Source organism: Xiphophorus hellerii, chromosome 8 (assembly GCF_003331165.1).
Source record: "Xiphophorus hellerii strain 12219 chromosome 8, Xiphophorus_hellerii-4.1, whole genome shotgun sequence".
NCBI classification, from domain to species: Eukaryota; Metazoa; Chordata; class Actinopteri; order Cyprinodontiformes; family Poeciliidae; genus Xiphophorus; species Xiphophorus hellerii.
The window spans coordinates 19,484,775-19,508,173 of NC_045679.1; the positions used below are offsets into that span (position 1 = coordinate 19,484,775).

Below are 23,399 nucleotides of genomic sequence, written 5' to 3' on the forward strand. Positions count from 1 at the left end.
TTTTCTAAAACAAGCAGTTCTTGTTATTTTGAGGGAACATTATGCAAACAGAAATGGATTTTCTCAGTATGTTTTCAGCTTTTTTGTAAAATATTGATATGCTGCTGCTTCTGGACATGGTAGGATACATTTTAATTAAAAAGTTTAACACAGCCTCTCCAATAGGGTCTAAGGTTACTTTTGATTTGCAGTAACTTAATAAATATGATAGAAAATGCAGGAAAAGGTACTCTCCTCCTGTTAAGAACAAGCGCAAAAAGAACATGTCAAAGAGAAAAAAATACATTTCTTGTCATTCACAGCAAACAATGGATGAGATAAAAATATGTCAGCAAGGATATAAATGGAGGAAAGGCAGGTAGAAAATAAAAAACTGTGACCAGGCTATAACGAAACTTTATATTTATTTACAGATGCAATCTGGGGTTGAACAAGCTTATTTTGATATTTATCTCCTGAAATTTAACAAGTTATTGAAAGTATTTTTTATTAAACTAACTCCAGTAAGAGAAATGCAACAATTATATCAAACTAAAGAAAATATTGCATCAACTGAAAGTAAAATTTCCCTAATAATAATAATAAAAGTTTCATCAGATAAAGCCAATCAATAGTTTTTAGCCACTAAAAGGATTAAGACCTCATTTCTACTGTTTTTACACAAGTGGTAGCAAATTACCTCTATTTTTTAAAGTACACTGGGATCTAATGAAAGTCTTGTTCATCGACACATTGCATCAGCACTCATTGATTTATTTTAATATATAGACTCAGACAAAATATAAAAATATGAATATCAACTTGTACTGTGTTGAATATTATGCCCTTTTTTCGTTCTGCACCATATGTAGTAGCACAAGCTAACAAAGTGGTGTTAGCTGGTTAATAAGTTGAGCTATTGCCATTTTAATAGACATGACAAGCTAAACATGAAGACTGTCTATTTTAAAACTCGCTTTCTGTCATTACTAAAATTGTATGGGTTTTCTATGGGTCTTTAGCTGAAGGACTGTGCAAATTATTAAACATGAGTCTTACAGTCTGTCATCTGAATTAGATAAGGCTATTTTTTTATTTACACACCAAGGCAGGTTAATGTAACAGGATGAAAACATTCAATAACTTGATTATTAAACTGCTGATTGCTACATTACTTCATTTTCAGTATTTATAACCAGAAATACATAACAACACATGCAGATTGGTTGGATAAATTAAATGTGCACTGGCCATCTAACAGGCAGTGTGCAGTAATAAAAGGGTGAGGCACTTTGGCCTTACACACTGTGATGCTTTGTTCCAAGCTCCATGTCAAGTTTCTCCAATCCTATAATTTTTTTTCAGGGACGTTTGTTGTTTTTGTCTTCATGTTTAGTCCTGCCTACTAAAATCAAAACCCAAGATAAGAAAAGTCCCAATTGAAGTTTGTCCATAACAGATTGGTGTTTTTTTGACTTTCCAGCCAAATTAAGGCCGTACACTTGCTGCACATGATGATACACACACTCACATGACTGATGTATTTACTACTACTAAAACAGAAGTGGGGAGGGGGGAGCTTAATGTCTCAAGAACACTCTCTTCTCTCCTCCTTCTTCCCTGGGTCCCGCTTTTCTGCCCTCAGTTAACAGAACAGCCTTCCACTTGTTAAGTCATGCTAACTGGATCTTGGACTTATTGCTCAGCTATGCAATAGAGAGGAGGATTAGCAAAGCTCCAGAGCAAGGACCTGTACTTTTGCCGTTTCTTTGATACCTTTTAACGATTCTTCTTCGTCTTCTTCACTTGTGTTCCTACATTTGTGTAACTACTCTCAACAATGACCATGTTATCAGAGGACCAGCCTGTAAGGCCCCAACCCTGCAAGCTCCCGGAGCCGGGCAAACACGTCACCACATCTTTGCAGCAGTACACCACAGACTACCCTGGCTCCAAAGAGGACTACATGACCAGCGGAGAGAGCGCCGTGTTTGGGATTGTGGAGCCCCCCAGACGCTCTCGAGGTCGCCTTATCCTGCACAGCCTCGTGATGTTTGGTCGGGAGTTTTGCTACGCTGTTGAGGCAGCCTTTGTGACTCCGGTGCTGCTGAGCGTGGGCCTTCCTCGCAGTCTGTACAGTCTCGTGTGGTTGATCAGCCCCATCCTAGGTTTCCTACTGCAACCTGTTATCGGCTCGGCCAGCGACTACTGTCGCTCCCCTTGGGGGCGGCGGAGGCCTTACATCCTGGTCCTTGGCATCATGATGCTGATAGGGATAAGCATGTTCCTCAATGGAGATGCTTTCATTTCAGGTGAGAGATGGTGATGTCTGGTACATTTGAATTCTTTTCCAGAGTTAAGATGGAGCTTTTAATAACATCACCTGACGATTGAGCCATTTGGAATTTGCCCTTTTCTTTAATGTTACCTGTTAATCAAAAGCCAATAACAATGCATTTCTCTGTTTTAAATGTTAAAGTGCTACTGGAACAATTAGAAGGATTAATGAGTTATTATTATCTGCAACTTTTACATTTCATGTGTGCAACAAACAAATGCTAACCCTGGGGCAAACATGAACGGGCATCTTGAAGTATTTCTTAATGGAAACTTGGAAAGTCCGACTTTGCAGTGTCAAAACAAAAAGAAAACATAGATGATCATGTTGAAACACCTGAGAAAAATTTCTTTATTGGCTTGCTGATGGTTATTTAATTTCATAGAAAATTTGATGATATTCATTTACACAGAAACTGATACATTATTTTTTAAAAAGTGGAATAAAGCAGAACTAATGTAATGTGTGGCTACCTGTGAAGATTTGACTTTTTCTTACTTTTCTTCACTGGGAACATCAATCTTTACTTTAACAGTTGATAATATTTTTGCACACATGTCAATTATCTCATTTTTTTTTTTATCCAGACTTTTTCTTCTAACTATTGACCTTTTGAGAAAAAACACTTTGCTGACCTAAACTTAAATATTTGAGCAAAAGACCCCAAGACACTCCTGTTTTAAAATTGAGACTGTAGCTATAGGAGCTCAGCTGGTGTCCCCTGGAACTGATATATGATGATAAAATATCATTTAATGTGAAGGGGCAAAACCAAAAATGTTTTCTGGGAATCAGCAAGGCTCCAGGCAGGATCACGAGAAGATTGCCACACATAACTGGTGACCTTAATTTTATAGAAAAGGAGGATAAATTGTATTTTCTTGAAAGGCTGTCTACAGAAACTGGTTTACTGAGAATGTCACTTATTTTTCCGTGTGACAGCTCGGCTTTATTGCTACCATAAGATCAGAGAGGGCTGAACTGTATAGCTCAAACATTGTCCCAGCACCAGAGAGAAATCACTTCAGTGGTTTAAAAGGACTCAGAGTCAATTTGCCCTTCTACCTATTTCTGCTCTAGTGTTATACACATGCATTTGCATTTCCTCCCTTCCTGTTTTCCTTTCATATCCATAAACAAACTCGTTCATGCCCGTCTACATAAGGTGTCAATTTATTTTTATTTATTGCTTAAATGTAGAAATACATAAAATTCTCACGTCTCAATTGATTTTAATCCTAAATTGTTTTCCTTAACATTGTGTAGCATGAAACTAACGAAGCCACAGATGTCTAACATCTCTGGGTAAAATGACCCTCACCCATTGAGAAATACATTTTAAAAGTCGGATATATCTTTTAAAAAGTATCTCCAGGACCAATTTTTTTTTTTATTATACACAAATAAAAAAGAATATATATGAAAAATGCTTGTTGTAATAGAACAAGTAATATATTCTTGGAAAGAGGTTTGAGTTTATTTCCTTTCTATTTGATAAAAGTCTTCAGTTTTTTTCTCTGTCCTTGAATGACCTTTTTCTTATGTTGTTTGGGTAAGCTCATTAAATCTGCGTGTTTCTCTCAGTGATAGAAAATGCCTTCATAATTGCCAGCATTTCTTTCCCACTTTGATTAGTACAAAGAAAAACTATGGTTTGTCATTTCTGTTGCAGTGCACTTCTTTTCAGGTCTTAACAGATTTTGTTGATTTTTATGTAGAACAAAAATACCTGACAGATCTCAGTTTAATTATCACAGGTCTAAACCTTGTTGACGTCTTTCTCCTAGTTCTTGTTTGATTAAGAAAGAAGAAACTCTGATTCACTTTTTTTTCTGAAAAGTAGGCTGTAATTGTTGCCTTTCAGACACTCTTTAGTGTTTTATTGCTTTAATACGCAGGTCCAAGCTTCAGTCGCAGTGTTTTTTTTTTCTCATTGTGGTGTAAACACTCAAAGCAATCTCGAAATACCAGATTTTCTCTCTTTTTTTTGAACATCCCTGTATTGAAGCGCTCCGACCAAAGCTTAGAAAGAAGCTACAGGGAGATGAAAAAGTTAATAAGCAGGAAAAGCAAAGACAAGCAAATCACTTTATCTCTTAAAGCTTTTATTGAATTAGGAAAGTTAGAGATTGTTAACTACGTCTCAGTGAAGAAACATTAATGTCTCCTCACTGAACATTCCTCTCTAAACCAGTTTACGTCCCTTTTTCCATGTAGCAGTTCCCATGGTGACAGACCTTATTCGGTTGCTGCCCTAAAAAGACACACTCTCGAAATAAATAAATAAATGAATTTGTGAAGCAACGATGATGCTATTTAAAACATTTCTGATTCCAGAGTGTTAACACTGAGCTCTGGTCAGCTGTAACCCTACATTCACTCTCACCACTGTGTGCCAGCTTCTCTTCTCCTGGCTCTTCTGCTGTGCTTTCGTTCAAATGCGTTTGTCCACAAGAATCAGAGACAAGATTTACAAGCAGTGTTTTTTTAAGAGTGCAGAATATTTCAGTCCACGTTTTTTTTTTGAGTTCTTCTCAAAATGAAATGTTATGCTTGTCCAATTCTAATCCCATCCAAATGCCAAAGACGCATTAAGAATATTATTCTTTTTTTTGTTTGTTTGTTTTTGTGTTTTCAAAAACAGAATAAATGTTTAAAAAAATCTCAAACGATTGTTTAAAAATCATTTATTCTCATAATCCTTAGAGACAGAATGATTTTTTCTGCAATGATTATTTTTTTTTATATAAATTATCATAAATGTTTCCATACAAACTTTTTTAACCCTTTGATGCACAACATATGTACACCCCTTCTAATGCACAACATGGGTCAAAAATGACCCGCATTCATTTTCCATGTTATTTCATGCTGACTGAGTTTTTCTTTGCTCTGTGTTTCGAAATCAATTCATTTTATGATTGAATATTCCAAGTATTCTTTAAATATATTGTTTTTAATTACCACAGATCATTAATTTATTTTTTTATTTCCTACTTTATGAACAAAAATAATTTTTATATTACTATACATGGGTCATCCAAGTGTGATTTAAAATTAAATGTCTTAATACTATAAAAAAAAATGTTTCAAGTAATTACTTTAGCAGTGAATGGGGCCAAACAGTTATTTATTTAATACTTGCAACACGTTTGTCATTTTATCACACATACACATAAATCCTGATAACAGATAACAGCTATTGAACTGAACTTTATCTGTGGTTGAACAACTGTAAACTGGTGAAATGTGACCAAACAAAATAAAACACAACTGAACACATTAGTAGAACACAAACTGCCATCTCAATTTTTGCATGCCTCACAAATGATCACTAATTTTTTGTGCTCCTTGCACACCGGCCTAGTGCACTGGGAACACCAGCTGCTGGCTTTTCTGTCTTTCGAAACTGGGCAGATCGCACACCTCTTCCTCTTCCTTTGGCCCTCCTGTTTGATGTCCTCTTGTAGCTGAGTGGTGGCTGTGTCTTTTTTTAACCCACACCTTCCCATTGCCTCAATAATATGCTTCTGGAGTTTGGGTGTGCCCTCCATGCGCCTCTTCATATGTGGCATGACGAGCTCTTTGCCCATCTCCTTGATAAATAGTCGTCGTGCATTACTCGCACCACCCATATAATCAGGGTGTTGTGCACTGAAGTTGGTGTAGGCATTGAGTGTGGCAACATCCAGCATATTGTACCAGAGAATCATGGGCCACCTCCTTGTTCTCCGCAGACATGTGTAGTTGCTAACCATTTGATCCATTGTGTCCACTCCTCCTTTCGTTTTATTGTAGTACTGGATCACTTCTGGTTTCTTCTTCTGACTGCTGTTATCCACTGCTTTGTCATCATGCATGGTGCTCAGTAGGACAACAGCCTTTCCTTTCTTCTGCACATAGCTCACCATGGTCATGTTGCCATGGAATCCAAATTCCGAGCTATGAAGCTCCCGTGATTTGGATGGCTTCATGATAGATGGTATGTCAGGCTTGTTCTGGCGAAGAGTCCCAACGATGGTCAGATTGTTCTTGAGGAGCTTCTCAGCCAGAGGGACACTGGTGAAAAAGTTGTCCATTGTCCATGTAGAATTACAAAAACTGTGCTTGTTCATAACTTAAGAAAGAAAAAATAAAAATGATGATTTGTGGTAAACAAAAACAAGATATTTACTGCATATCTGGAAAAGTAAATGATAAAATTCATTTATTTCAAAAGTATATCATAGAAACACTCAACCATACATGAAGTAACCTGGAAAATGAATGCGGGTCGTTTTTGACCCATTTTGTGCATTAGAAGGGTAGTGATACAAAAAGGGTTTTTGTTCAAAAAGTAAGAAAGGAAAAAATTAATTAAGGATGTATGATGATCAAAAACAAGTTAATTGAGGAATACCTTGAATACTGAATGATGAAATTAAATTATTGCAAAGATATAGAAGATAAAAACTCAGCCGGGTCACTTTTGACCCATGTTTTACATCAAAGGGTTAAAGTTTAAAATATGTGTAATGTAATACAAGTTTAGTTTTTAAAGTTAGGTTGCTAAGCCATGAGCATCATTTATTTATTTATTTGTTGAAATGTTAATTTTTGCAGAGCTGTGATATTGCTTCCAAACCAAAGAGTGATTAATTTGTAATATTTCATGGGAAATGCAACAATAATATGAAACCACAGGTAACTGAGATGTAGGAGTGAACATGAGATAAGTTGTTGCATTTTTATCTAGCATGTAGTAAACACAAATAAAAGTGTGACAAGAGAACTTAGCCACTGCTAAGTTATTGGGCTTTAAGTAAACGCACGTTGCTCCACTTTCTTGCATTATTTTTTTCCTTTGGTTTTAAGCTTTTATTTTTCCATTTATCTTCACAGCAGAATATGCAAGTATAAAAATGCTTCCTGCTTGAACTTGTGACATTTTGACTAGTATTTTCAGTCAGCAGGTGTCTTTGAAGACAATATGCATCAAATTTACATAAATAGGAAGAATTGAGGCGTTTTCTTCATCACAAGCAGAGAAGATGAAACTTGGCAGCTCTGTGGGAGGAACTTTGAAACCATACTAAAATTTCTCACCGCAGGCGGTCCTTACTCGTCTTAACTATGACTAAAGCAGTTTACCAAATGCAGCAGGAGTTACAGTGGAGTTGCAGACAAGCCAAAAATAACTTAAGACAGTCTTTGTTGTTCTTTGTTACATGATAATTTGCAAATAATGTGTGTTTTACGGTCACTGGTGCTGTTTGTGTTGCAATTATGTCCTTGTTTTAAACACTAATATTGGGAGTTTAAAGGAACTGACTAATAGTATTGATTAGAACCCAATTGGTGTTCAAGAAAAGTAAAGATTACATGACAATAATCACTGATGCATGCATAGCCCAAAAACTGTCAAATGATTGAAATAGTTACTTTGGCTTTAAAAATTTGTTAGTAACTGATCAATTATTTAAGCAATATTTATCATACCATACCTTACTTGCATAGCAAATATACAGGCATTTAGAGATTTAAAAACCAGAAAAAGAATTTTAAAATAGACTCTAAGTTGAATTGGAAGCCAATGCAATGAAGCCAGCATTGGAGTAACCCTAATGCACTCATATTTTCTAGATGTTTAATTCCAGTTAGAAATCGGGCTTCAGCTCTTTGTACCATTTGCAGGCGTGACAAAGTGCCAAGGTCAAACCCTAGTAACAGAGAGCTCAGTAATCCAAGCGGAAGGTTGTAAACGGATGAATGACAGTTTCCAATTCACACGTGGAAATAAAAGGCTTAACTTTAGACAGATCTTTAAGGTGATGGTTAAATAATTTCACCAATCTATTTACGTGACTGTCAATCTAAGGGCAACTTCAGTTTTTACCCTTAGACACATCTTCAAGGGATCAGGACAGCAAGATCAACAAATCATGTATTGGAGGAACGACTGGGACCGAATAGAAATTCTCTGCAGTTTAATTTCTCTGCTTAAATGTCATTTATGTGATTGCACTTGAATTTTTTGTAGACTTCATTTGTAGTTCAGTTGTGCTAATGTGTGTGTGAATGGTGATGAGCTGTTTTCTTGTTTCTTGCAGCGCTGGTCAGTGACAGGTCATTGAAGAGCATCTGGTCCATCGTCGTGGTGATGTTCGGGGTCGTGCTGTTTGACTTCGCTGCTGATTTTATTGACGGCCCTATCAAGGCCTACCTGTTTGATGTGTGCTCACATTCAGACAAAGAGAGAGGTCTGCACTACCATGCTCTGTTCACAGGTATCTCACATCTGCACACACTCAGTTTCTTGTCTTAGTGTGTCCCTCACAGCTTCCTATGGGAATTTTAACTTGATCTATTCTGTTTCTGAGGAAGTATTTTGTAACATTTGCTTGTTCTAGTTTGTTCTGTGAGATGTTCTTGGGTTATCTTAGCCTCCTGAATTACTCATGCAACTCTGGAGGCTATTTGGGCTGTGTGAGCATTCGTGGCAGTGATTCAGGAGAACGTGCTTTTGATTTCTGCTGTGAATGGGCAGAGCAGCAGTGACTAATGACAATTTTGTTTAACAAATGGAGCTAAAATGTAAACACAGAAATGGAATGTCAAGCAGTGGCTGAGCTTTTTAGCTGATTTTGTGGGCAGCAACAAATGGCAAAAGTCATTAAACGGGGATTTGATAAATTACAGTTTTTGCTAAATGACAATATCACCACTCTTTCTGCCCATTAAATGTTATCAAAAATTCTTCAAGGTTGATCCAAGAGGTTGTTGCTACTCTGACTGGTGGGAAATTAAATGATCCGAACTTTTTGTTTAAATAAAGTGGGGAAGATCATGGGTGTCGCTCATATTTTAAATCTTGACAATGGAGCATCTATTCAGTGTCCATAAATCTGATTCTGCTTACTCCTTTCTCCGACCGTCTCTGCCTTTAAGAGTGTTTTAGGTGCAGATTCACTTTGTTTTGCATTTTTCTATGTTGTTTCTGAGAAGCATGTGGACAGACAGAAGCACATCTACATTTAGACTTCTAATAAACATCAACAAACATCCATTATACTTTGACTCTCCTATTACATCTGAATTTTCCAACCTTAAGGGCAATACAGGATATTTCTATTCTATTCTAAAATACATCAAGCTTAACCAAGAGATCGATGAGCCAGTTTTTCACAGTTTTCTGAATTCAAGTGATTGTTACTAAATACCTATAGTAAGAAATCAGCAGAATGCATTGCTGAAATGACACGGTGAGACTTAAAGTCTTCTTTTTGTTTGCATACTTTGTGAAAACGAGCCATGACTTCTTGTTGTAGACAAGATGTTGATGGCTGTTATAGAAAGCCTTTTGAAGCTCTATGTAGTGTGTCCTCCACACAGTCACACAGACACATATTTTGGTTGGATTCTTTGTGAATCTCTATCTGCACATTTCTCTCAGGTCGTGAGCATGATGGGCTTGAATGAATAGTTTCCTGCTTTCTGCTGTCAGGTAGAGAAAAGTACCCATCGTCTCAGGTAAACACAGCCACATAACTCACTGCAAATGTTCTCTGAAACATGCTGAACGACGTGAGGCAACAGGGAGGCAGGTAGAAGTGGATTTCCTGCAGATTTCCACTTATTTCCAGATGTCTTGCTTTTTCTCTAAAGACTTGCAGTCCCATTAAGTGTGCAGAATCTGAGGCAACTTGAGCTGCAGTTGCATCCATCCCTTTCGTATCCTGGATGCTTCCACTTTTCACTTTAGGCTACTTGGATACACATTTGAAGGGAAAATGAGGTTTTACATTTTTATTCGGGGAAATACGTCTGTGATTTGGCAATCTTAGACCTTTAAAGTATAAACTCAAATTTTAAGAAAATTACTCCGAGATATATTCTTCAATTTCTGACTGTAGGATGGGGGCCAGTGACATTTAATTTAACCTCATTTCATTACACTGTGCAGCAAGTTTAGGGGCACATTTCCAGCTGAAATTAAACTCATAACCTTTGCTTTAAATGTGGTAAATATTGTAGTGATGATTTGGTAAAGTGTAGAAACCCCAGTGGGCTTTGAAATTAGCAGTCCGGAAGACGAGAAAAAAAGTACTATAGATTATTTTTATGACAGTCATTTGCAAAAGTGTGAATGTCCTTGAGTCTTTCTTCCTTTTCAAAATGTTACAAATCCAAAGTTAAATGTGAGTTCAAAGGATTTTACATCATGGGCTAAAAGAAAATTTGGGGAATTATGAGGTGAAAAGAAACTGGGGAGAAAATTATACAAATCTGAAGAGTACTGTTTGGAAAAGATATTTTTCCACACAAAAATTTGATAATGACCTTTTACCACTGGTACGGTTGCCAGTTTTGCATATCTAAGAGACTAAGAAATTTGCTTCCATTCATCATTGCATAATAGTTCAAGCTCAGTGAGATTGAAAAGAAAACACCAGTCTTGCCACAAATTTGTTGGTGGATTTAGGTCTAGGCTTTGACTAGACCATTCTGTCAATGTAGCTCTGGATGTATATTAAGGTTGGCTGTGCTGCTGGAAGGGGAACTCCACCCCAGCCACAACACTTTAGGTTTTCTCTTGCAGTTTGTCCTGTGTTTAGTTTGAACTAAATAATAAAAGAATCCTCATGCTACCACCATGTTGTAAAAAACAGTAAGATCTATTCTGATCCAAACTCAGTCACATTTGAGTTCAGTTTACTGAACAGCAAATCACTTTGGTTGAAATAAGACAAATATGCAGCAGGGATTATAGACCCTAGAAACGGCGTGATTCATTCTCAAAATACGTCCTAGAGACAGAACACATTTTGCCATTTCACATAAATCTATGAAGCACCACAACATCAAAAATACTTCCTGAGTGACACCTCCAAAACCCTGCGTAAAAGTAAAACAAGATCAAGCAAATTCTAGAGGGGTAGCTGTGGGGTGAGATGATGTGTTTGGTGTGAGCATCAGCGGAACAATCAGCTGCCAGCAAGCACCGGCTGGCGTTGAGCATGCGAGTCAGGCAGTAATCCGGCCCTGAGCTCATCATGTGCTGCAGTCATGGGTCTGGGCTGAGAGAAACACAGGCCAGGCACATGACTCTCGAGACCCCACCGTGCCACTGCTGGAATGTGAGGCTTTAGGAAGAAAGGGCAAAAATTGTGAGCTTCTCTGTTTTGTTTGTTTTTTTTTTGTTTTTTTTCTTATCCCATCCTTGCTTCTATTAGGGTGACGCTGCTGTGCTGGAGTAGGCAGCCATTTTTTAATAAAATTTGTAGATGGAGTCCTAGCAACAAGAGCAATCAAAGCAGACAGTTTGGGTGTCGACAAATACCCATCACATACAAATGCATGAATGTGATGGTATACTAATTTGGCAAATTGATTGATCACTGATATATTAGGGTACAGTGTAAAACAAACTTAAAGAAATTTATAAATTACTGCAAAGCTGAAGTAACGCTACCTGATAGCAATCGTTTTTACCCAGTTCAGTCACTATTACTGGTCACAAAAGGTTAGTTACCTAGGAAGTAATATACCCACTCTTAAAAATATAATGACAACCATTGAATATAACTGAAAAACATCAGAGGAAAAAGGAACCTGAGTAGAACCCATTAGCTAAATACACACAGAGGAAGGGACTGTAATTGGAAACAGGTGCGTCTAATTAAACATGAGTGGGAGCTTAGACAACTGAAGTGGGTCACATCAAGGCCCAAGAAACATAGGCTTCTTCTCTGATTATATGACTAAGTACGATATCAAAACGATGTGCACAGCAATACAGCAGCTCTTATTAACATGTTCTGACACAATACCAGTACTTTCATTTAAGCTCAACATTGAAAACAAACTGGAAAAAAATGTTTCCTGAGTTAAATGAGTCTAAGAAATCCCTCAAATGGAACAGCTAATAAAAACACTATCTCTTTAGTGGAAGTGTGATATTTTGGGACTTGATTGCTGGTGTTACTTTGAAATATTTGTATTTTATTGCCTGGTGTGGCCTTATGACCTTTACAGACAAACAGCAGCATGTACTGCCATGGACAAAAGTTTAAGAATGACAGAAATGTTATTTTCCCCAAACTTTACTGCTTCAGGGTTGGTAGATGTTTTGTGAGATCTGTAGCAAAAAGAAGTCCTAAAGGACAGTTTTAAACATCTCACTTTCAAATGTTTTTATTGAAAAATATATCCCGTTTATGTAAAGTGTAGGTGTATTCTCTAGAGTTCTTCTGGGCCCACTATTAAATAATTGACCAAATCCTTACCGATGCTGACCCGTATATTTCAGTGTTTTGTATTTTATTCATTGATTTTTTGAGGATTGATCACAGAACAAAGTGTACTGGCCACAGACCAATTGTTTCAATGTTTTGATCACTTTTGTCATTCACTGCTGTGGCATTATAAATTATGTTGTGTTAAATGACCCGAAAGAGGACTGAATCCCCGTATGACAGCCTCATCTCTGAGACTGTATATTTTGAGAGAGCACTCAGGATATGAGAGGAGCTTTGAATTGGAAAAAGATATAATGGATATTACCTGACTGAAGATTCCTTGCGAAAGGAAATTCCTTCAGAATGTTATTATGTCTATTCTTTTTTTCTGAAGTTGCCTTTAGATGTTTTTTTTTTCTTCTTTACGGATATATGTGAGTCATTTGATCACGTTTTCAATCAGTCTTGCTGCAACCATTTTTCATTGCTTTTCCACTTCCATGTAATTGCTTTTTGATACGTATAGAATTTCTTCTTGGCTCTATGAAATATTTCCTCTCTTATATGCTGCTCTTTCTAACTTTTCCAGTATCATCAAGGGCCCCAATATTCTCTGTTGTGGGGTGCTGCGGGGGACAAAAAGCTCACAGCTTCTGCTGAAAGGAAAAAAAGGAAAATCTCTAAACTTCTGGCAATGATCCAGAACATAAACAGAGATCATGAAGTTGAGAGGAGATCAATCATCCAGTCAAGCAGAAGAAACTAAAGCCTTAAACCTGAAGTGGTTAATACTAAAGCTGCCTTTTTCTTAAATGTCGAAAAATGGCCTCATTACATTTGTACTGGCTGGAGAAGACTGCACTTCAAAGTATTCAAAAGCAGTCATTTGAATCAGAGAGCCAATCAGAACACATTTGTTACATAATTCACTCTGTGCGTAGTGCAGGTATGTGAAGTGTTTTCCTCTATACTTAAGTGAACGTTACATAAATGTTCCTTCAGTAAGGCAGCATACATTAAGGAAACAACAAAGGTGTTGACTTCAGAGCTCAGCCGGTAATTATACAGTTATAGAAGCTTCCTGTTTAATTCTTGTTATCATAAAAAGTCAGCTGCTTTGTTCTGAAATGCTCGTTAAGGTTGCTGTCTCAGACCTTTTCTTGGTTTGTTTCTACAGGAAAGACATTGGGAAGAGTTAATAATGAAAGTGTTAGAGTGGGGACTGATGTGACATTAAGAAATCACATGACAGGTGTCAGGTGTATTTTCAGCTCAGTCACTGCAGTCTTTAGACATATTCCTGGAAGGACTAATGTCTCAGCCAGATCTAGAGAAACTCATCCATGCGTTCATCTTCAGTCGTATTGATTATTGCAACAGCGTCTTCACAGATCTGTCCAACAAATCAATTAAACAGCTGCAGCTGATCCAGAATGCTGCTGCTGGCGTTCTCACTAAAACCAGAAAGATAGAGCACATAACACCAGTATTGAAGTCCCTCCACTGGCTCCCTGTAGCTCAAAGAATAGACTTTAAAATACTGTTGTTAGTTTACAAATCACTGAATGGCTTAGCACCACAATACATTAAAGATCTGCTGTTGTTGTGTCAACCCTCCAGACCTCTCAGGTCTTCTGGTTCTGGTTCTGCTCTGCATCCCCAGAACCAGAACCAAACGAGGAGAAGCAGCTTTCAGCATCTATGCACCACAAATTTGGAACAAACTTCCAGAAAACTGTAAAACAGCTGAAACACTGACTTCTTTTAAATCTCGACTAAAAACCCACCTGTTTAGAATTGTATTTGAAACGTAATCAATTACAAATTTATTGATGGAACTTCACTTAATGCTGTGTTTTGATTGTTGATTCTATGTTGCATTGTGTTTCTGTGTTTGTAATGATGTAAAGCACTTTGAAATGCCTTGCTGCTGAAATGTGCTATACAAATAAAATTTGATTGATTGATTTAGTTATCAATGTTAACTGTTAAACAGTTAAAATGGATAAACATTCAGATTCCTGAGGGGTCTCATTTGCTGCCTGATTATTGACTTCGTGTCTCATTTGCATTCCAGCAGCTGCATTCAGACAGAAACCAGAATGCCTTTGTTTTCTGATCCAGAATAATCACAACTATGAAGCAAGTGTTAACCTATGGAACGGCCGTACACAAAGTATTCAGCCCTCATTTTGAACCTACATCCATGTAACAAACCATGATGTGCAGTTTATCTTTTGCTGCTGTTAATTAATTTCCAAAAATATACGGATTTTTAAATTAGGGTCAAATCTGACATTATTTCTTCTATCTATAAATTATCATCTGAATATTCTTTATTCCACCCTGTTTCCTTTTTGTTTTTGGTTCTGCGTAGAAAGACATTAACAAGTTGTGCTGGTTTGATTTGCCCTCCAAGAACTTACAACTTAGAAGGTTTCTCATCATAGCATTAATGAAGTTGCTTCTGATCTGTCTAAGCTTATACCCTGAAGCAAACAGACATCAAGAAAGATAATTGGAAAGACTTTGAAAAACATTTTCCAAAGTGGACAGTGTGTGTGAGATAAAAAAATAGATTTTTTAAAAAACAAACTTTCATACACTTAATGTTGTTTTGAGCTAACAACTGCAACAGCAGTGCAACTTTTGTGTTTTTCCATCTGTCTCCCTAAATACAGAATCTCTAAAGTCTAAATTCAAACTCAAGATTATTAAGTCTGGCAATGAAAAGGTAAATGGAAAAGTTTCCTGCTGTAGTTTTTCTATTCTATACCCTGGTATTTGCTTTACATATGGTTGTGTGTGAGTGTGTGTGTTTTTTTTTTATTTCTGATGACCTTGTCGCCTCCTACTGGCACAACGTTGGGTACAATCAATCAATCAATCAATCAAATTTTATTTGTATAGCACATTTCAGCAGCAAGGCATTTCAAAGTGCTTTCCATCATATCAAACACAAAAACACAATGCAACATAGAATCAACAATCAAAACACGACATTAAGTCAAGTTCCATCAATAAATTTGTAATTGATTACGTTTCAAATACAATCCTAAACAGGTGGGTTTTTAGTCGAGTTTGCATCCATAAAAGGTTTACCTACTATAATGCTTTTGACCTGAATCATAAAAACCATACAGTTGAATTGCTTTGCAGTTGCAGGAAATACAGAAGTTGTTTAAAAAAAGTAGATTAGGTACTATAGCTGGTTCCAAAGTAAGGAGTTTAAAGCCTTTTTCTACTGCAAAGCATCCTTCTCAGTCCAGGGTTACTAACAGCAGTACAACCTGCTAAGTAGACCTGAGTTATGAGTCAGATTTGTTTGCTAGTCTGACAGTTGCTTACAAATTTGTGGATGAACGAACGTGGTATCCCAACAGGGATTCAGAAAATCAAACGTGCTTCTGATGGAATGCTCACAAAAAATATATGAATTTATTTCTTAACACAGCTTAAGGTGAAGGCTGCACAGAATAAATTATGAAGACGCATTCCTTTGATTAGTGGTGTGTGTGTTGTAAAAGTGAATCGACACGTATTCCTGGAAGTCAGCGCTTGTTTGTTTGTATTATCCAGGTAATGATAGAGCAATCAAAGGAATCCGAACTGATTTAATGAGCCATTCAGAGTTTCACTTTACATAGATCTACATGGCCTGACCTTCGAGACAATAAATATGTTCCGGGCAGGATTAACAAATATGTTCCGGGCAGATCAGCTAGCTCCCGATCTGCACTGCGTCTGGGCTGACAGAAAAAGACTGGGCCTCGGGATGGTGCTCACTATCAACCACAAGAAATGGACAGAAACAAACGCTTTTCACATAACAGTAATTATAAAGGGCTGTTAACATTTAAAACTTAGCCTGCAGCAATGTGGAGTATAAAGCTAACCTTCTAATAAAATATCACAATAAAAGCAATGACCTATATTCAAAAGTCAGGCATAAAAGATTTAGAATAAGAAATTGTTTTTGTGAAATGCTTGAGATAACATTTCACATCTTATCTCAATGATTAAAGGCATCATGTTTTTCTTCCTAGCTGATGAGGCACTCAGCATTATTTTTATGTCATAGTGAGGAGAAGACATATCTGTGGTTGATGCCACCAATATGAGTCTATCCTCACTAACAAGAGTGTAACCAGCTATCCATCTTGTGTCTGTATTAGTGCTGTAGCACCTTGAAATATTTTGTTGCCTCATTTCCCTGGCTCGCATCAGAATCATCAACTTTTCTTATTTCTACCTCTGTGTTTTTCAGGACTGGGCGGAGCTTGTGGCTACCTGGTGGGAGCGATGGACTGGGGCCACTCTGTTCTCGGTCGTCTTTTGGGCTCCGAGTACCAAGTCATCTACTTCTTCTCGGCACTCACCTGGGGCTTCTTCCTCACCGTTCACCTGTTTAGCATTCCAGAACAATCTCTGTGCAAGGACCCCTCAGTGTCTGACTGCTCCTCTCCCAGTGCCCTCCACTTACTGGGCTCCCACAGCAATGGTTACGGAGCACTCAGTAAGGAGCCCAGCTCTACCGCAGCCCCCACATCTGTTTCAGACGTCAGGCCAAGATCCTATTCAGCTTTGGGCGAAAGGCCGCGATCCTTCTCAGCTCTGGGAGAAGCTAACGCAGTGACATCCAGTTCCAAGCAGCCAAACAAGGTGCGTGATCTGTGGGTTCCAGCTAAATCCATCATTATGAGTCAACTTTTAAAGTAGTTTGAATATACATTGGAGTTTGGATTTTATGTTGTTGTTGTTGTTGGCATGGCCAGTTATCTTTGATATTCTAAGAAAACTGCTGAATCATCTAAAATGAGTCATTTATGCATTAAGGTCATGACGAATGAGTTCTATTTTTTATATTCACACTGTTTGGTCTTTTCTGCTTTTTAGTTTAATACCAGCATGCACTCAAATTGAATGAGCTTCAGAAGTTCGGGCACAATTTGCAAGCTCTGATTTAAAACTGAGAAAGCAGACTAACACTTTCAACTTTGTATTCCTGAAAGTGTGTTTACATCATTTAAAGCTGATTTCATACCTAATTATTATTAATTTATATTTTTAAAAGATGAAGAGCAGATGAAAGTTGGGAAACTATCATTTTCCAAATCTCTCATTCACTGTCTTTATCTGAAACCTGCAGTATTCTGTATATGACAAAACATTTTTATGTGACACACAGAATGAGTCAGTCATTTATTCACATCAAAAGTGTCTGTTATTTTTACAGAATCACCTTCTGCTTGGTGGTATGTTAGGTCAGCATGAATATCTTGACTGGATCGTTATTTTGATTTGAGATAAAGAAGACGACTCCCAAATTTACATTACATTTTAAGAAGAAATCTACAATATCCATCTTTCCTGTCAGTAGTTTTAATGTTATTGATATTCAAATTGTTTTTACAGCTGTATTTGATGCGAACCAGCACACTCCTTTCTGACCCAACATGTGACACCCTCTATCCTTTGTATATCATAACTTCACCTTGATTCCGCTAAAAAAGTCTTTTCCTCTCTGAATGCTTTCTTAGCTGTCGAATCTTTGAAATCTTACCAGAACGACAATTAGTCGAATGTGACTGCAAGTATTTGAAGAGGTTCGAATTGATTTTGGATCTTTGCTTCCACAGGAGCAGAAGAAGATGACATTCAGGTCCCTGATGAAAGCTATAATCCACATGCCAAACCACTACCGCTGCCTGTGCATCAGTCACTTGCTGGGTTGGGCGGCTTTTCTCTGCAACATGCTCTTTTTTACTGATTTCATGGGACAGGTAATGATTAGTTTGGATTTGCATTTGTGCTTTCCTTCCTGGAATTTGATAAATAATAGCAATTTTGGAGAAATAAAATCTAAACTCTTTTAATATATATATTTTTTATAAAATAATGGTTGCAAAGGGGAAAAAAGTTGTGGTGAAATGACAATTGTTGCAGCCATCCACAATCCAGACTCGTTTTATTTAAAAAAATTTATAAAATATATAATTATTTTTCAATCATAAGGCATTTTATTCTGGCGAAAGCATCCCTTTTATTCAAAAGGAACCACTTTCTTTACTTGATATACACAGATAAATCAAAAATTATTCATGCACTGGGGAGATTCAGTTTGTAATCATTTTTATGCAACCAAAATCTCTTGTGTGAGAATAAAACAACTTAAAAAGTATAGATCTAGATTGTTCATCTAGCACCAGACCAAAAAGATTGCGGGTGGATAACAGCATACAGTTTCACCACATCTAGAAGGAAGTGGAGAAAATATGTAAGACACTGAGTCACCACCTCTATGTCCTCATCACATCACAGCACATCCCAATCTTTGGTTTCATAACCGTCTGCTAGAGCATCTTCCATTTCAGGAGTCCATCTACTAATGGATGTTGTGTCTGACTGAATGTGCAATTACTGTAATTGATTCTTACCCTCAAATATCTTTCTGTCTGTTGTTTGCTGGAAATCCCTTACATATGTTCTGTTCTCAGTATGAGTTTCACAGAGGAAGACAACGGGTGACAAGTTATTGGCTATTTCCACTTCCTGTGCAAATAACCACTGACAAACATGAGCAGTTTAAATGTTCATAAAGCCCTACAGTCGGCTGTGATGGTTTTTAATTTGCAGTTCCTCCAAGCCTACTTCAATCTTTACTGCTTTCAGACAAGCAAGTTAGCTCCTCGGAGAGGAACGATATCTACTAAGTACTTAACCATCAGATATTACCTCACTTCAGAAAACTTGAACTCTTCCTTTAACACAAAGGGCACCACTCTGGCTGCTGACTAATTGTCTGATCTAGAACCCTGCAAAACAACCAAAGCAAGACATTTCTCTCTGTATTGAGCTTTTATTCATTTTGCTGGGTTACCTCGTGGCAAATCCCGCAGCCAGAGAATCAGCTTGGTAAAAACATTTCATGGAGATCTTTTATAGTCTAATTAAGATGTTAATGAAATTCTGTTTCAGTCTATCAAACTAAAGAATGAGGCCAGGGGCCTTCATCATGTATCCATATGCGATGAGGTGGGAGTGAGAGCATAAATAGAACAGGCAAATGAAAACATAAAAAAACATGATGGAGAAAATGTGAAAATGTGGAACATTAAACCCCTTTGGCCTGAAAGAAGGACGTGATGAAATGTGCATATGGCAACGTACTTAGCAAACAGTCTCTAGATAAGATTGATTGTTGGGTGATGGAGTCAATGATCTCAGCCCACATCTGTCTCATTTTTCTCCTGGTACTTTTCCAAACCTTTCCCTGCAACAGCTGAGATTACCAGACACTCCACAGCGACAGGCTATTATATTCAGACTGACAGCTTCTCTCCCAAACTAGTCTTTTCACTGTATTTTCAGCATTCTTCCGGTGTGAACACAAAGTGCACAGCTGATCAGTATGTGTGATTTAGCACATAAAATGACAAATAAAGCTCCAAATAATGGTTACGCAATCAGAAAAAAAAGCAAATTACATGTTTGAGCACAACTCATCTTACTGGCCTTGTGGCTGTTTTGTAGTCTATTTGTCCTGTTGTTAGTATTTTACCACCCAATGTCTTAGGACTTCTAGTCATTTAGAAATGTAATGATGTGTGGATAACTCATTCTGATAAACTTCCAACACTAAAAGAAAAAGATTTATAAGCTATAATGTTGTGTTGTTAGCAGTAATACCAAAATGTACATTAAAATATTTCATCTTTGACCACTCAGTTTTGTTTTCCACAGTGATTGTTTCCTTCGGGTACACTGATTTACTTGCACAGCTTGCATATGAATATTAGAGTAACTGGTGATACATTGTTCAAGGATAATGACATCTGATTGGTGGATTTATTTAATTATACAAATGGTATTGAAATTAAATTATAAACTTTTTTTTTTTTATTTAGACTCCCCCTTACGGCTTTCTCTTAATATGCTGATGGCCCTCACACTTTGCCACTGTGCAATCATTATGTTAATTAAAAATAAGCTGCAAATAATCAGAGTCATATGAAGACAAGGTGGCAAAGTGAGAGCAACAAATTTATGAGGAGAAAAAGAACACAGCGTTGAAACATTTTGATCCGTTTCAGCTCATTAATATGTATTTCCATGAGGGGGCAGATGGTGGCAAAAGGATTGGTTTGCGTTCTCTGACAAACATAAAAACAGCAAAATATTTCAGCAATATCATTTTCATAATATTTTCACATCAACAGAAGATGTAAAAAATGTATGCTCTGCTGTTGTTAAAATGTTTTATTAATAAATTAAAATAAAATAAAAAATGATGATCTTATATAATACACCAGGGCAGCTTGCGTTATTAAAACATCAGTTTCTGTTTCTAGTCCCTTGAAAATGTGGATTTTTTCTTTAATTATGAGATTTCCAAATATGATTCTAATATTTCTAATTCAATCATATTTAGCCTCCATGTTCCCTGCTGGACATCTTTCTCTCTATTGTTCACTCAATCTAAGAAAATACGGTTTCCTTCTAGAAAGCTTCTCCAGTTCTCATGGATTCTCTAAGTTCATTTTTAAACCCATCAGTGACATTAAAAATAGCTCATTGATTCTTCTCTTCCCAGTAACAACTTTCACACAGAAGAATGTTGTTCAGTGTTCGGAACAAGGTTTTGTATCCGAATTTCTGACCATCTGGTGTTGGTCCGAGTCAATCAAGCTGAAAATTCAACCAATTCCAGTCATCAGTTAACATCATATATTGTAGATTGTTGGCATTTATTACAGAAGTTGGGCGTTTTAAATAAAGCTGTGTATTGTTAACATTCCTTCTCTGAAAAGACTTTTTAACACTCTTATTCCTGATCACACCACTCTGCTCTCCCTTTTTTGCAGATTGTTTACAAAGGAAATCCTTATGCGGAACACAACTCTACAGCCTACGCCACATATGAGAGAGGTGTAGAAGTTGGCTGCTGGGGATTGTGTATTAATGCTGTGTCTTCTGCGCTCTACTCATGTAAGTGGATGTGCTAGGTGTCTCTGTGGCAAAGTTTGCTTCTCATTCTCCACCATTATTATAGAAATCACCATCTGTTAACGTCCAGACGCATGAGAGTCAGACGAGGTCACGCACTGAATCAGACAGCAGCGGGCAATCACAGTTTCCTGGTAGCTGCTTCTCATTAGCAGGCTCTGCACCGATCACCTCTGAGGCAAGCTGGGCCATGTGTACTTGAAACAAAAAGTAGATCTGAGGAAGGAAAGACCCTTGTGTAAAATAACAACTCCAAATGCAGAGGGAGATAATGTCCTTGATCTAAAGGCAAATGACCATATAATGAAGCTATAAAAAATATGAAGCAATAAAAATTATGTTGTTTTGTAGCATTTCTACAGCAAATAGAGTGAGGTGCCTGCATAAATGTCATTATGTGGACTATAAAAGTGAAAGTAGTAATAACATAATCCACTAATTCCCTGGGAACAACACACCTCACATGCCTTTGCTGTTTTCTTATTACTTGTAGCCATTTGTGACACATTTGGTTGTGTGTTTTTTTCAGACGTGCAGCGCTTCCTGCTTCCATACATCGGCCTCAAAGGATTATACTTCATGGGCTACTTTGTGTTCGGCATGGGAACCAGCCTAATCTGCCTCTTCCCGGATGTCATTGCCACACTCATCCTCTGCAGCGTCTTTGGCGTCATGTCCAGCACGCTCTACACAATCCCATTCAACTTAATTGCAGAATATCAGCGTGAGGAGGAGGTATGTGGCCGTCTCACGCCGGGATGCTTTTAATTACAAGACAAAATATTCTATGCTTAAATCCGAGATTCTGTCATGTAATTCAGGAAGTCCACAGTAAATCGGTCTGTGTTTGTCCCCTTTTAGTTTCCACCAATTGTGAGCTTGTCAGTTCTATTTATAAGTGGCATTAGAAATGGACAGTCTTTAAAAAAGACTGTCCTTAAAAGTCTTTAAAAAAGATCCAATCAACGACTGGGTTTGAAAATGAGTCTGTGCTTAAAAACCTTCGTACGAAACACTGGTTGCTTTGTTTTCATCATGCAGCATGATTTACTGTGCTGTCCTTGATGAAATACACTTGAATTAAGTTGAGTTGAGTTAATTTGGGGGTTTAAAAACAGGTTGTTCTTTTTTAGTGATTTTTAAACTTAGTGTTTTTGCAAATCATATGTTAGATATTTGGTGTGGTTTTTTTATTATTTTATTTTGAGTTGTGTGCTTGCATAAGGATGGGAATAATTATAGCAATAAGGAAAAAACAACATTGATTTAATAGTATTAGTTAGTACCATGAGAATTCCTGCATGATCATTTTTTTATTGCAGTAAATTTCTTTTTATTTTTAATTGTTTCTCATTAAGGTTAGGGTTATCAGATATATCTGATATCTCTTTATCAGATATGTGGAATAATACTGCTATGTCTCCATCAGTCCTGTTTCTGGCAGGTCCATGGGTATAAATGTAAATGATTAATACCAGTTGAAAGATATGTGAAAGTGGCTCAAAGGCTTTGGCATTAGGATTATATTTTAATATTTAAATCATGTGACCCAGTTTTTTTCATTGTGGTGCTCCAATGATAATTGCACAAAGCTGAAGCCAGCTCTTCACTTCCACGAATTGAAAGTGAAGAGCTTCATCATTGTATGTTAAGACATCAAATAATTTTGCTTATTTGAGCAAGGTATTGAAGTCTAAAAGCAAGCTGAGTTGAGAAGGAGTTAAAAATATGGGGGCTATTTGAGGTGTTGCCCTTATCATGTCCAGGGCTAAAGTTGCTCACTGGTCAATCTTTTTTTGTCACACACATTTCTTGTTTCAGACAAAGTCAGATATTGCTATTTTGCCAGGACTCTTTCT

At 37.1% G+C, this 23,399-nt stretch overlaps 1 protein-coding gene across 1 annotated transcript in view; it reads left to right on the forward strand.

The window, feature by feature from the left end:
* The first annotated feature begins 1,589 nt into the window (after positions 1-1,589).
* The window catches only part of slc45a2 (solute carrier family 45 member 2), a 28,356-nt gene continuing 6,546 nt past the window's right edge, over positions 1,590-23,399 (forward strand). The window contains exons 1-6 of the mRNA XM_032570954.1: positions 1,590-2,291; positions 8,407-8,583; positions 16,802-17,196; positions 18,174-18,317; positions 21,399-21,522; positions 22,070-22,275. Coding sequence (XP_032426845.1) covers positions 1,820-2,291; positions 8,407-8,583; positions 16,802-17,196; positions 18,174-18,317; positions 21,399-21,522; positions 22,070-22,275 — 1,518 coding nt within the window. The 5' untranslated portion in view covers positions 1,590-1,819. The remainder of the gene's footprint in view (positions 2,292-8,406; positions 8,584-16,801; positions 17,197-18,173; positions 18,318-21,398; positions 21,523-22,069; positions 22,276-23,399) is intronic.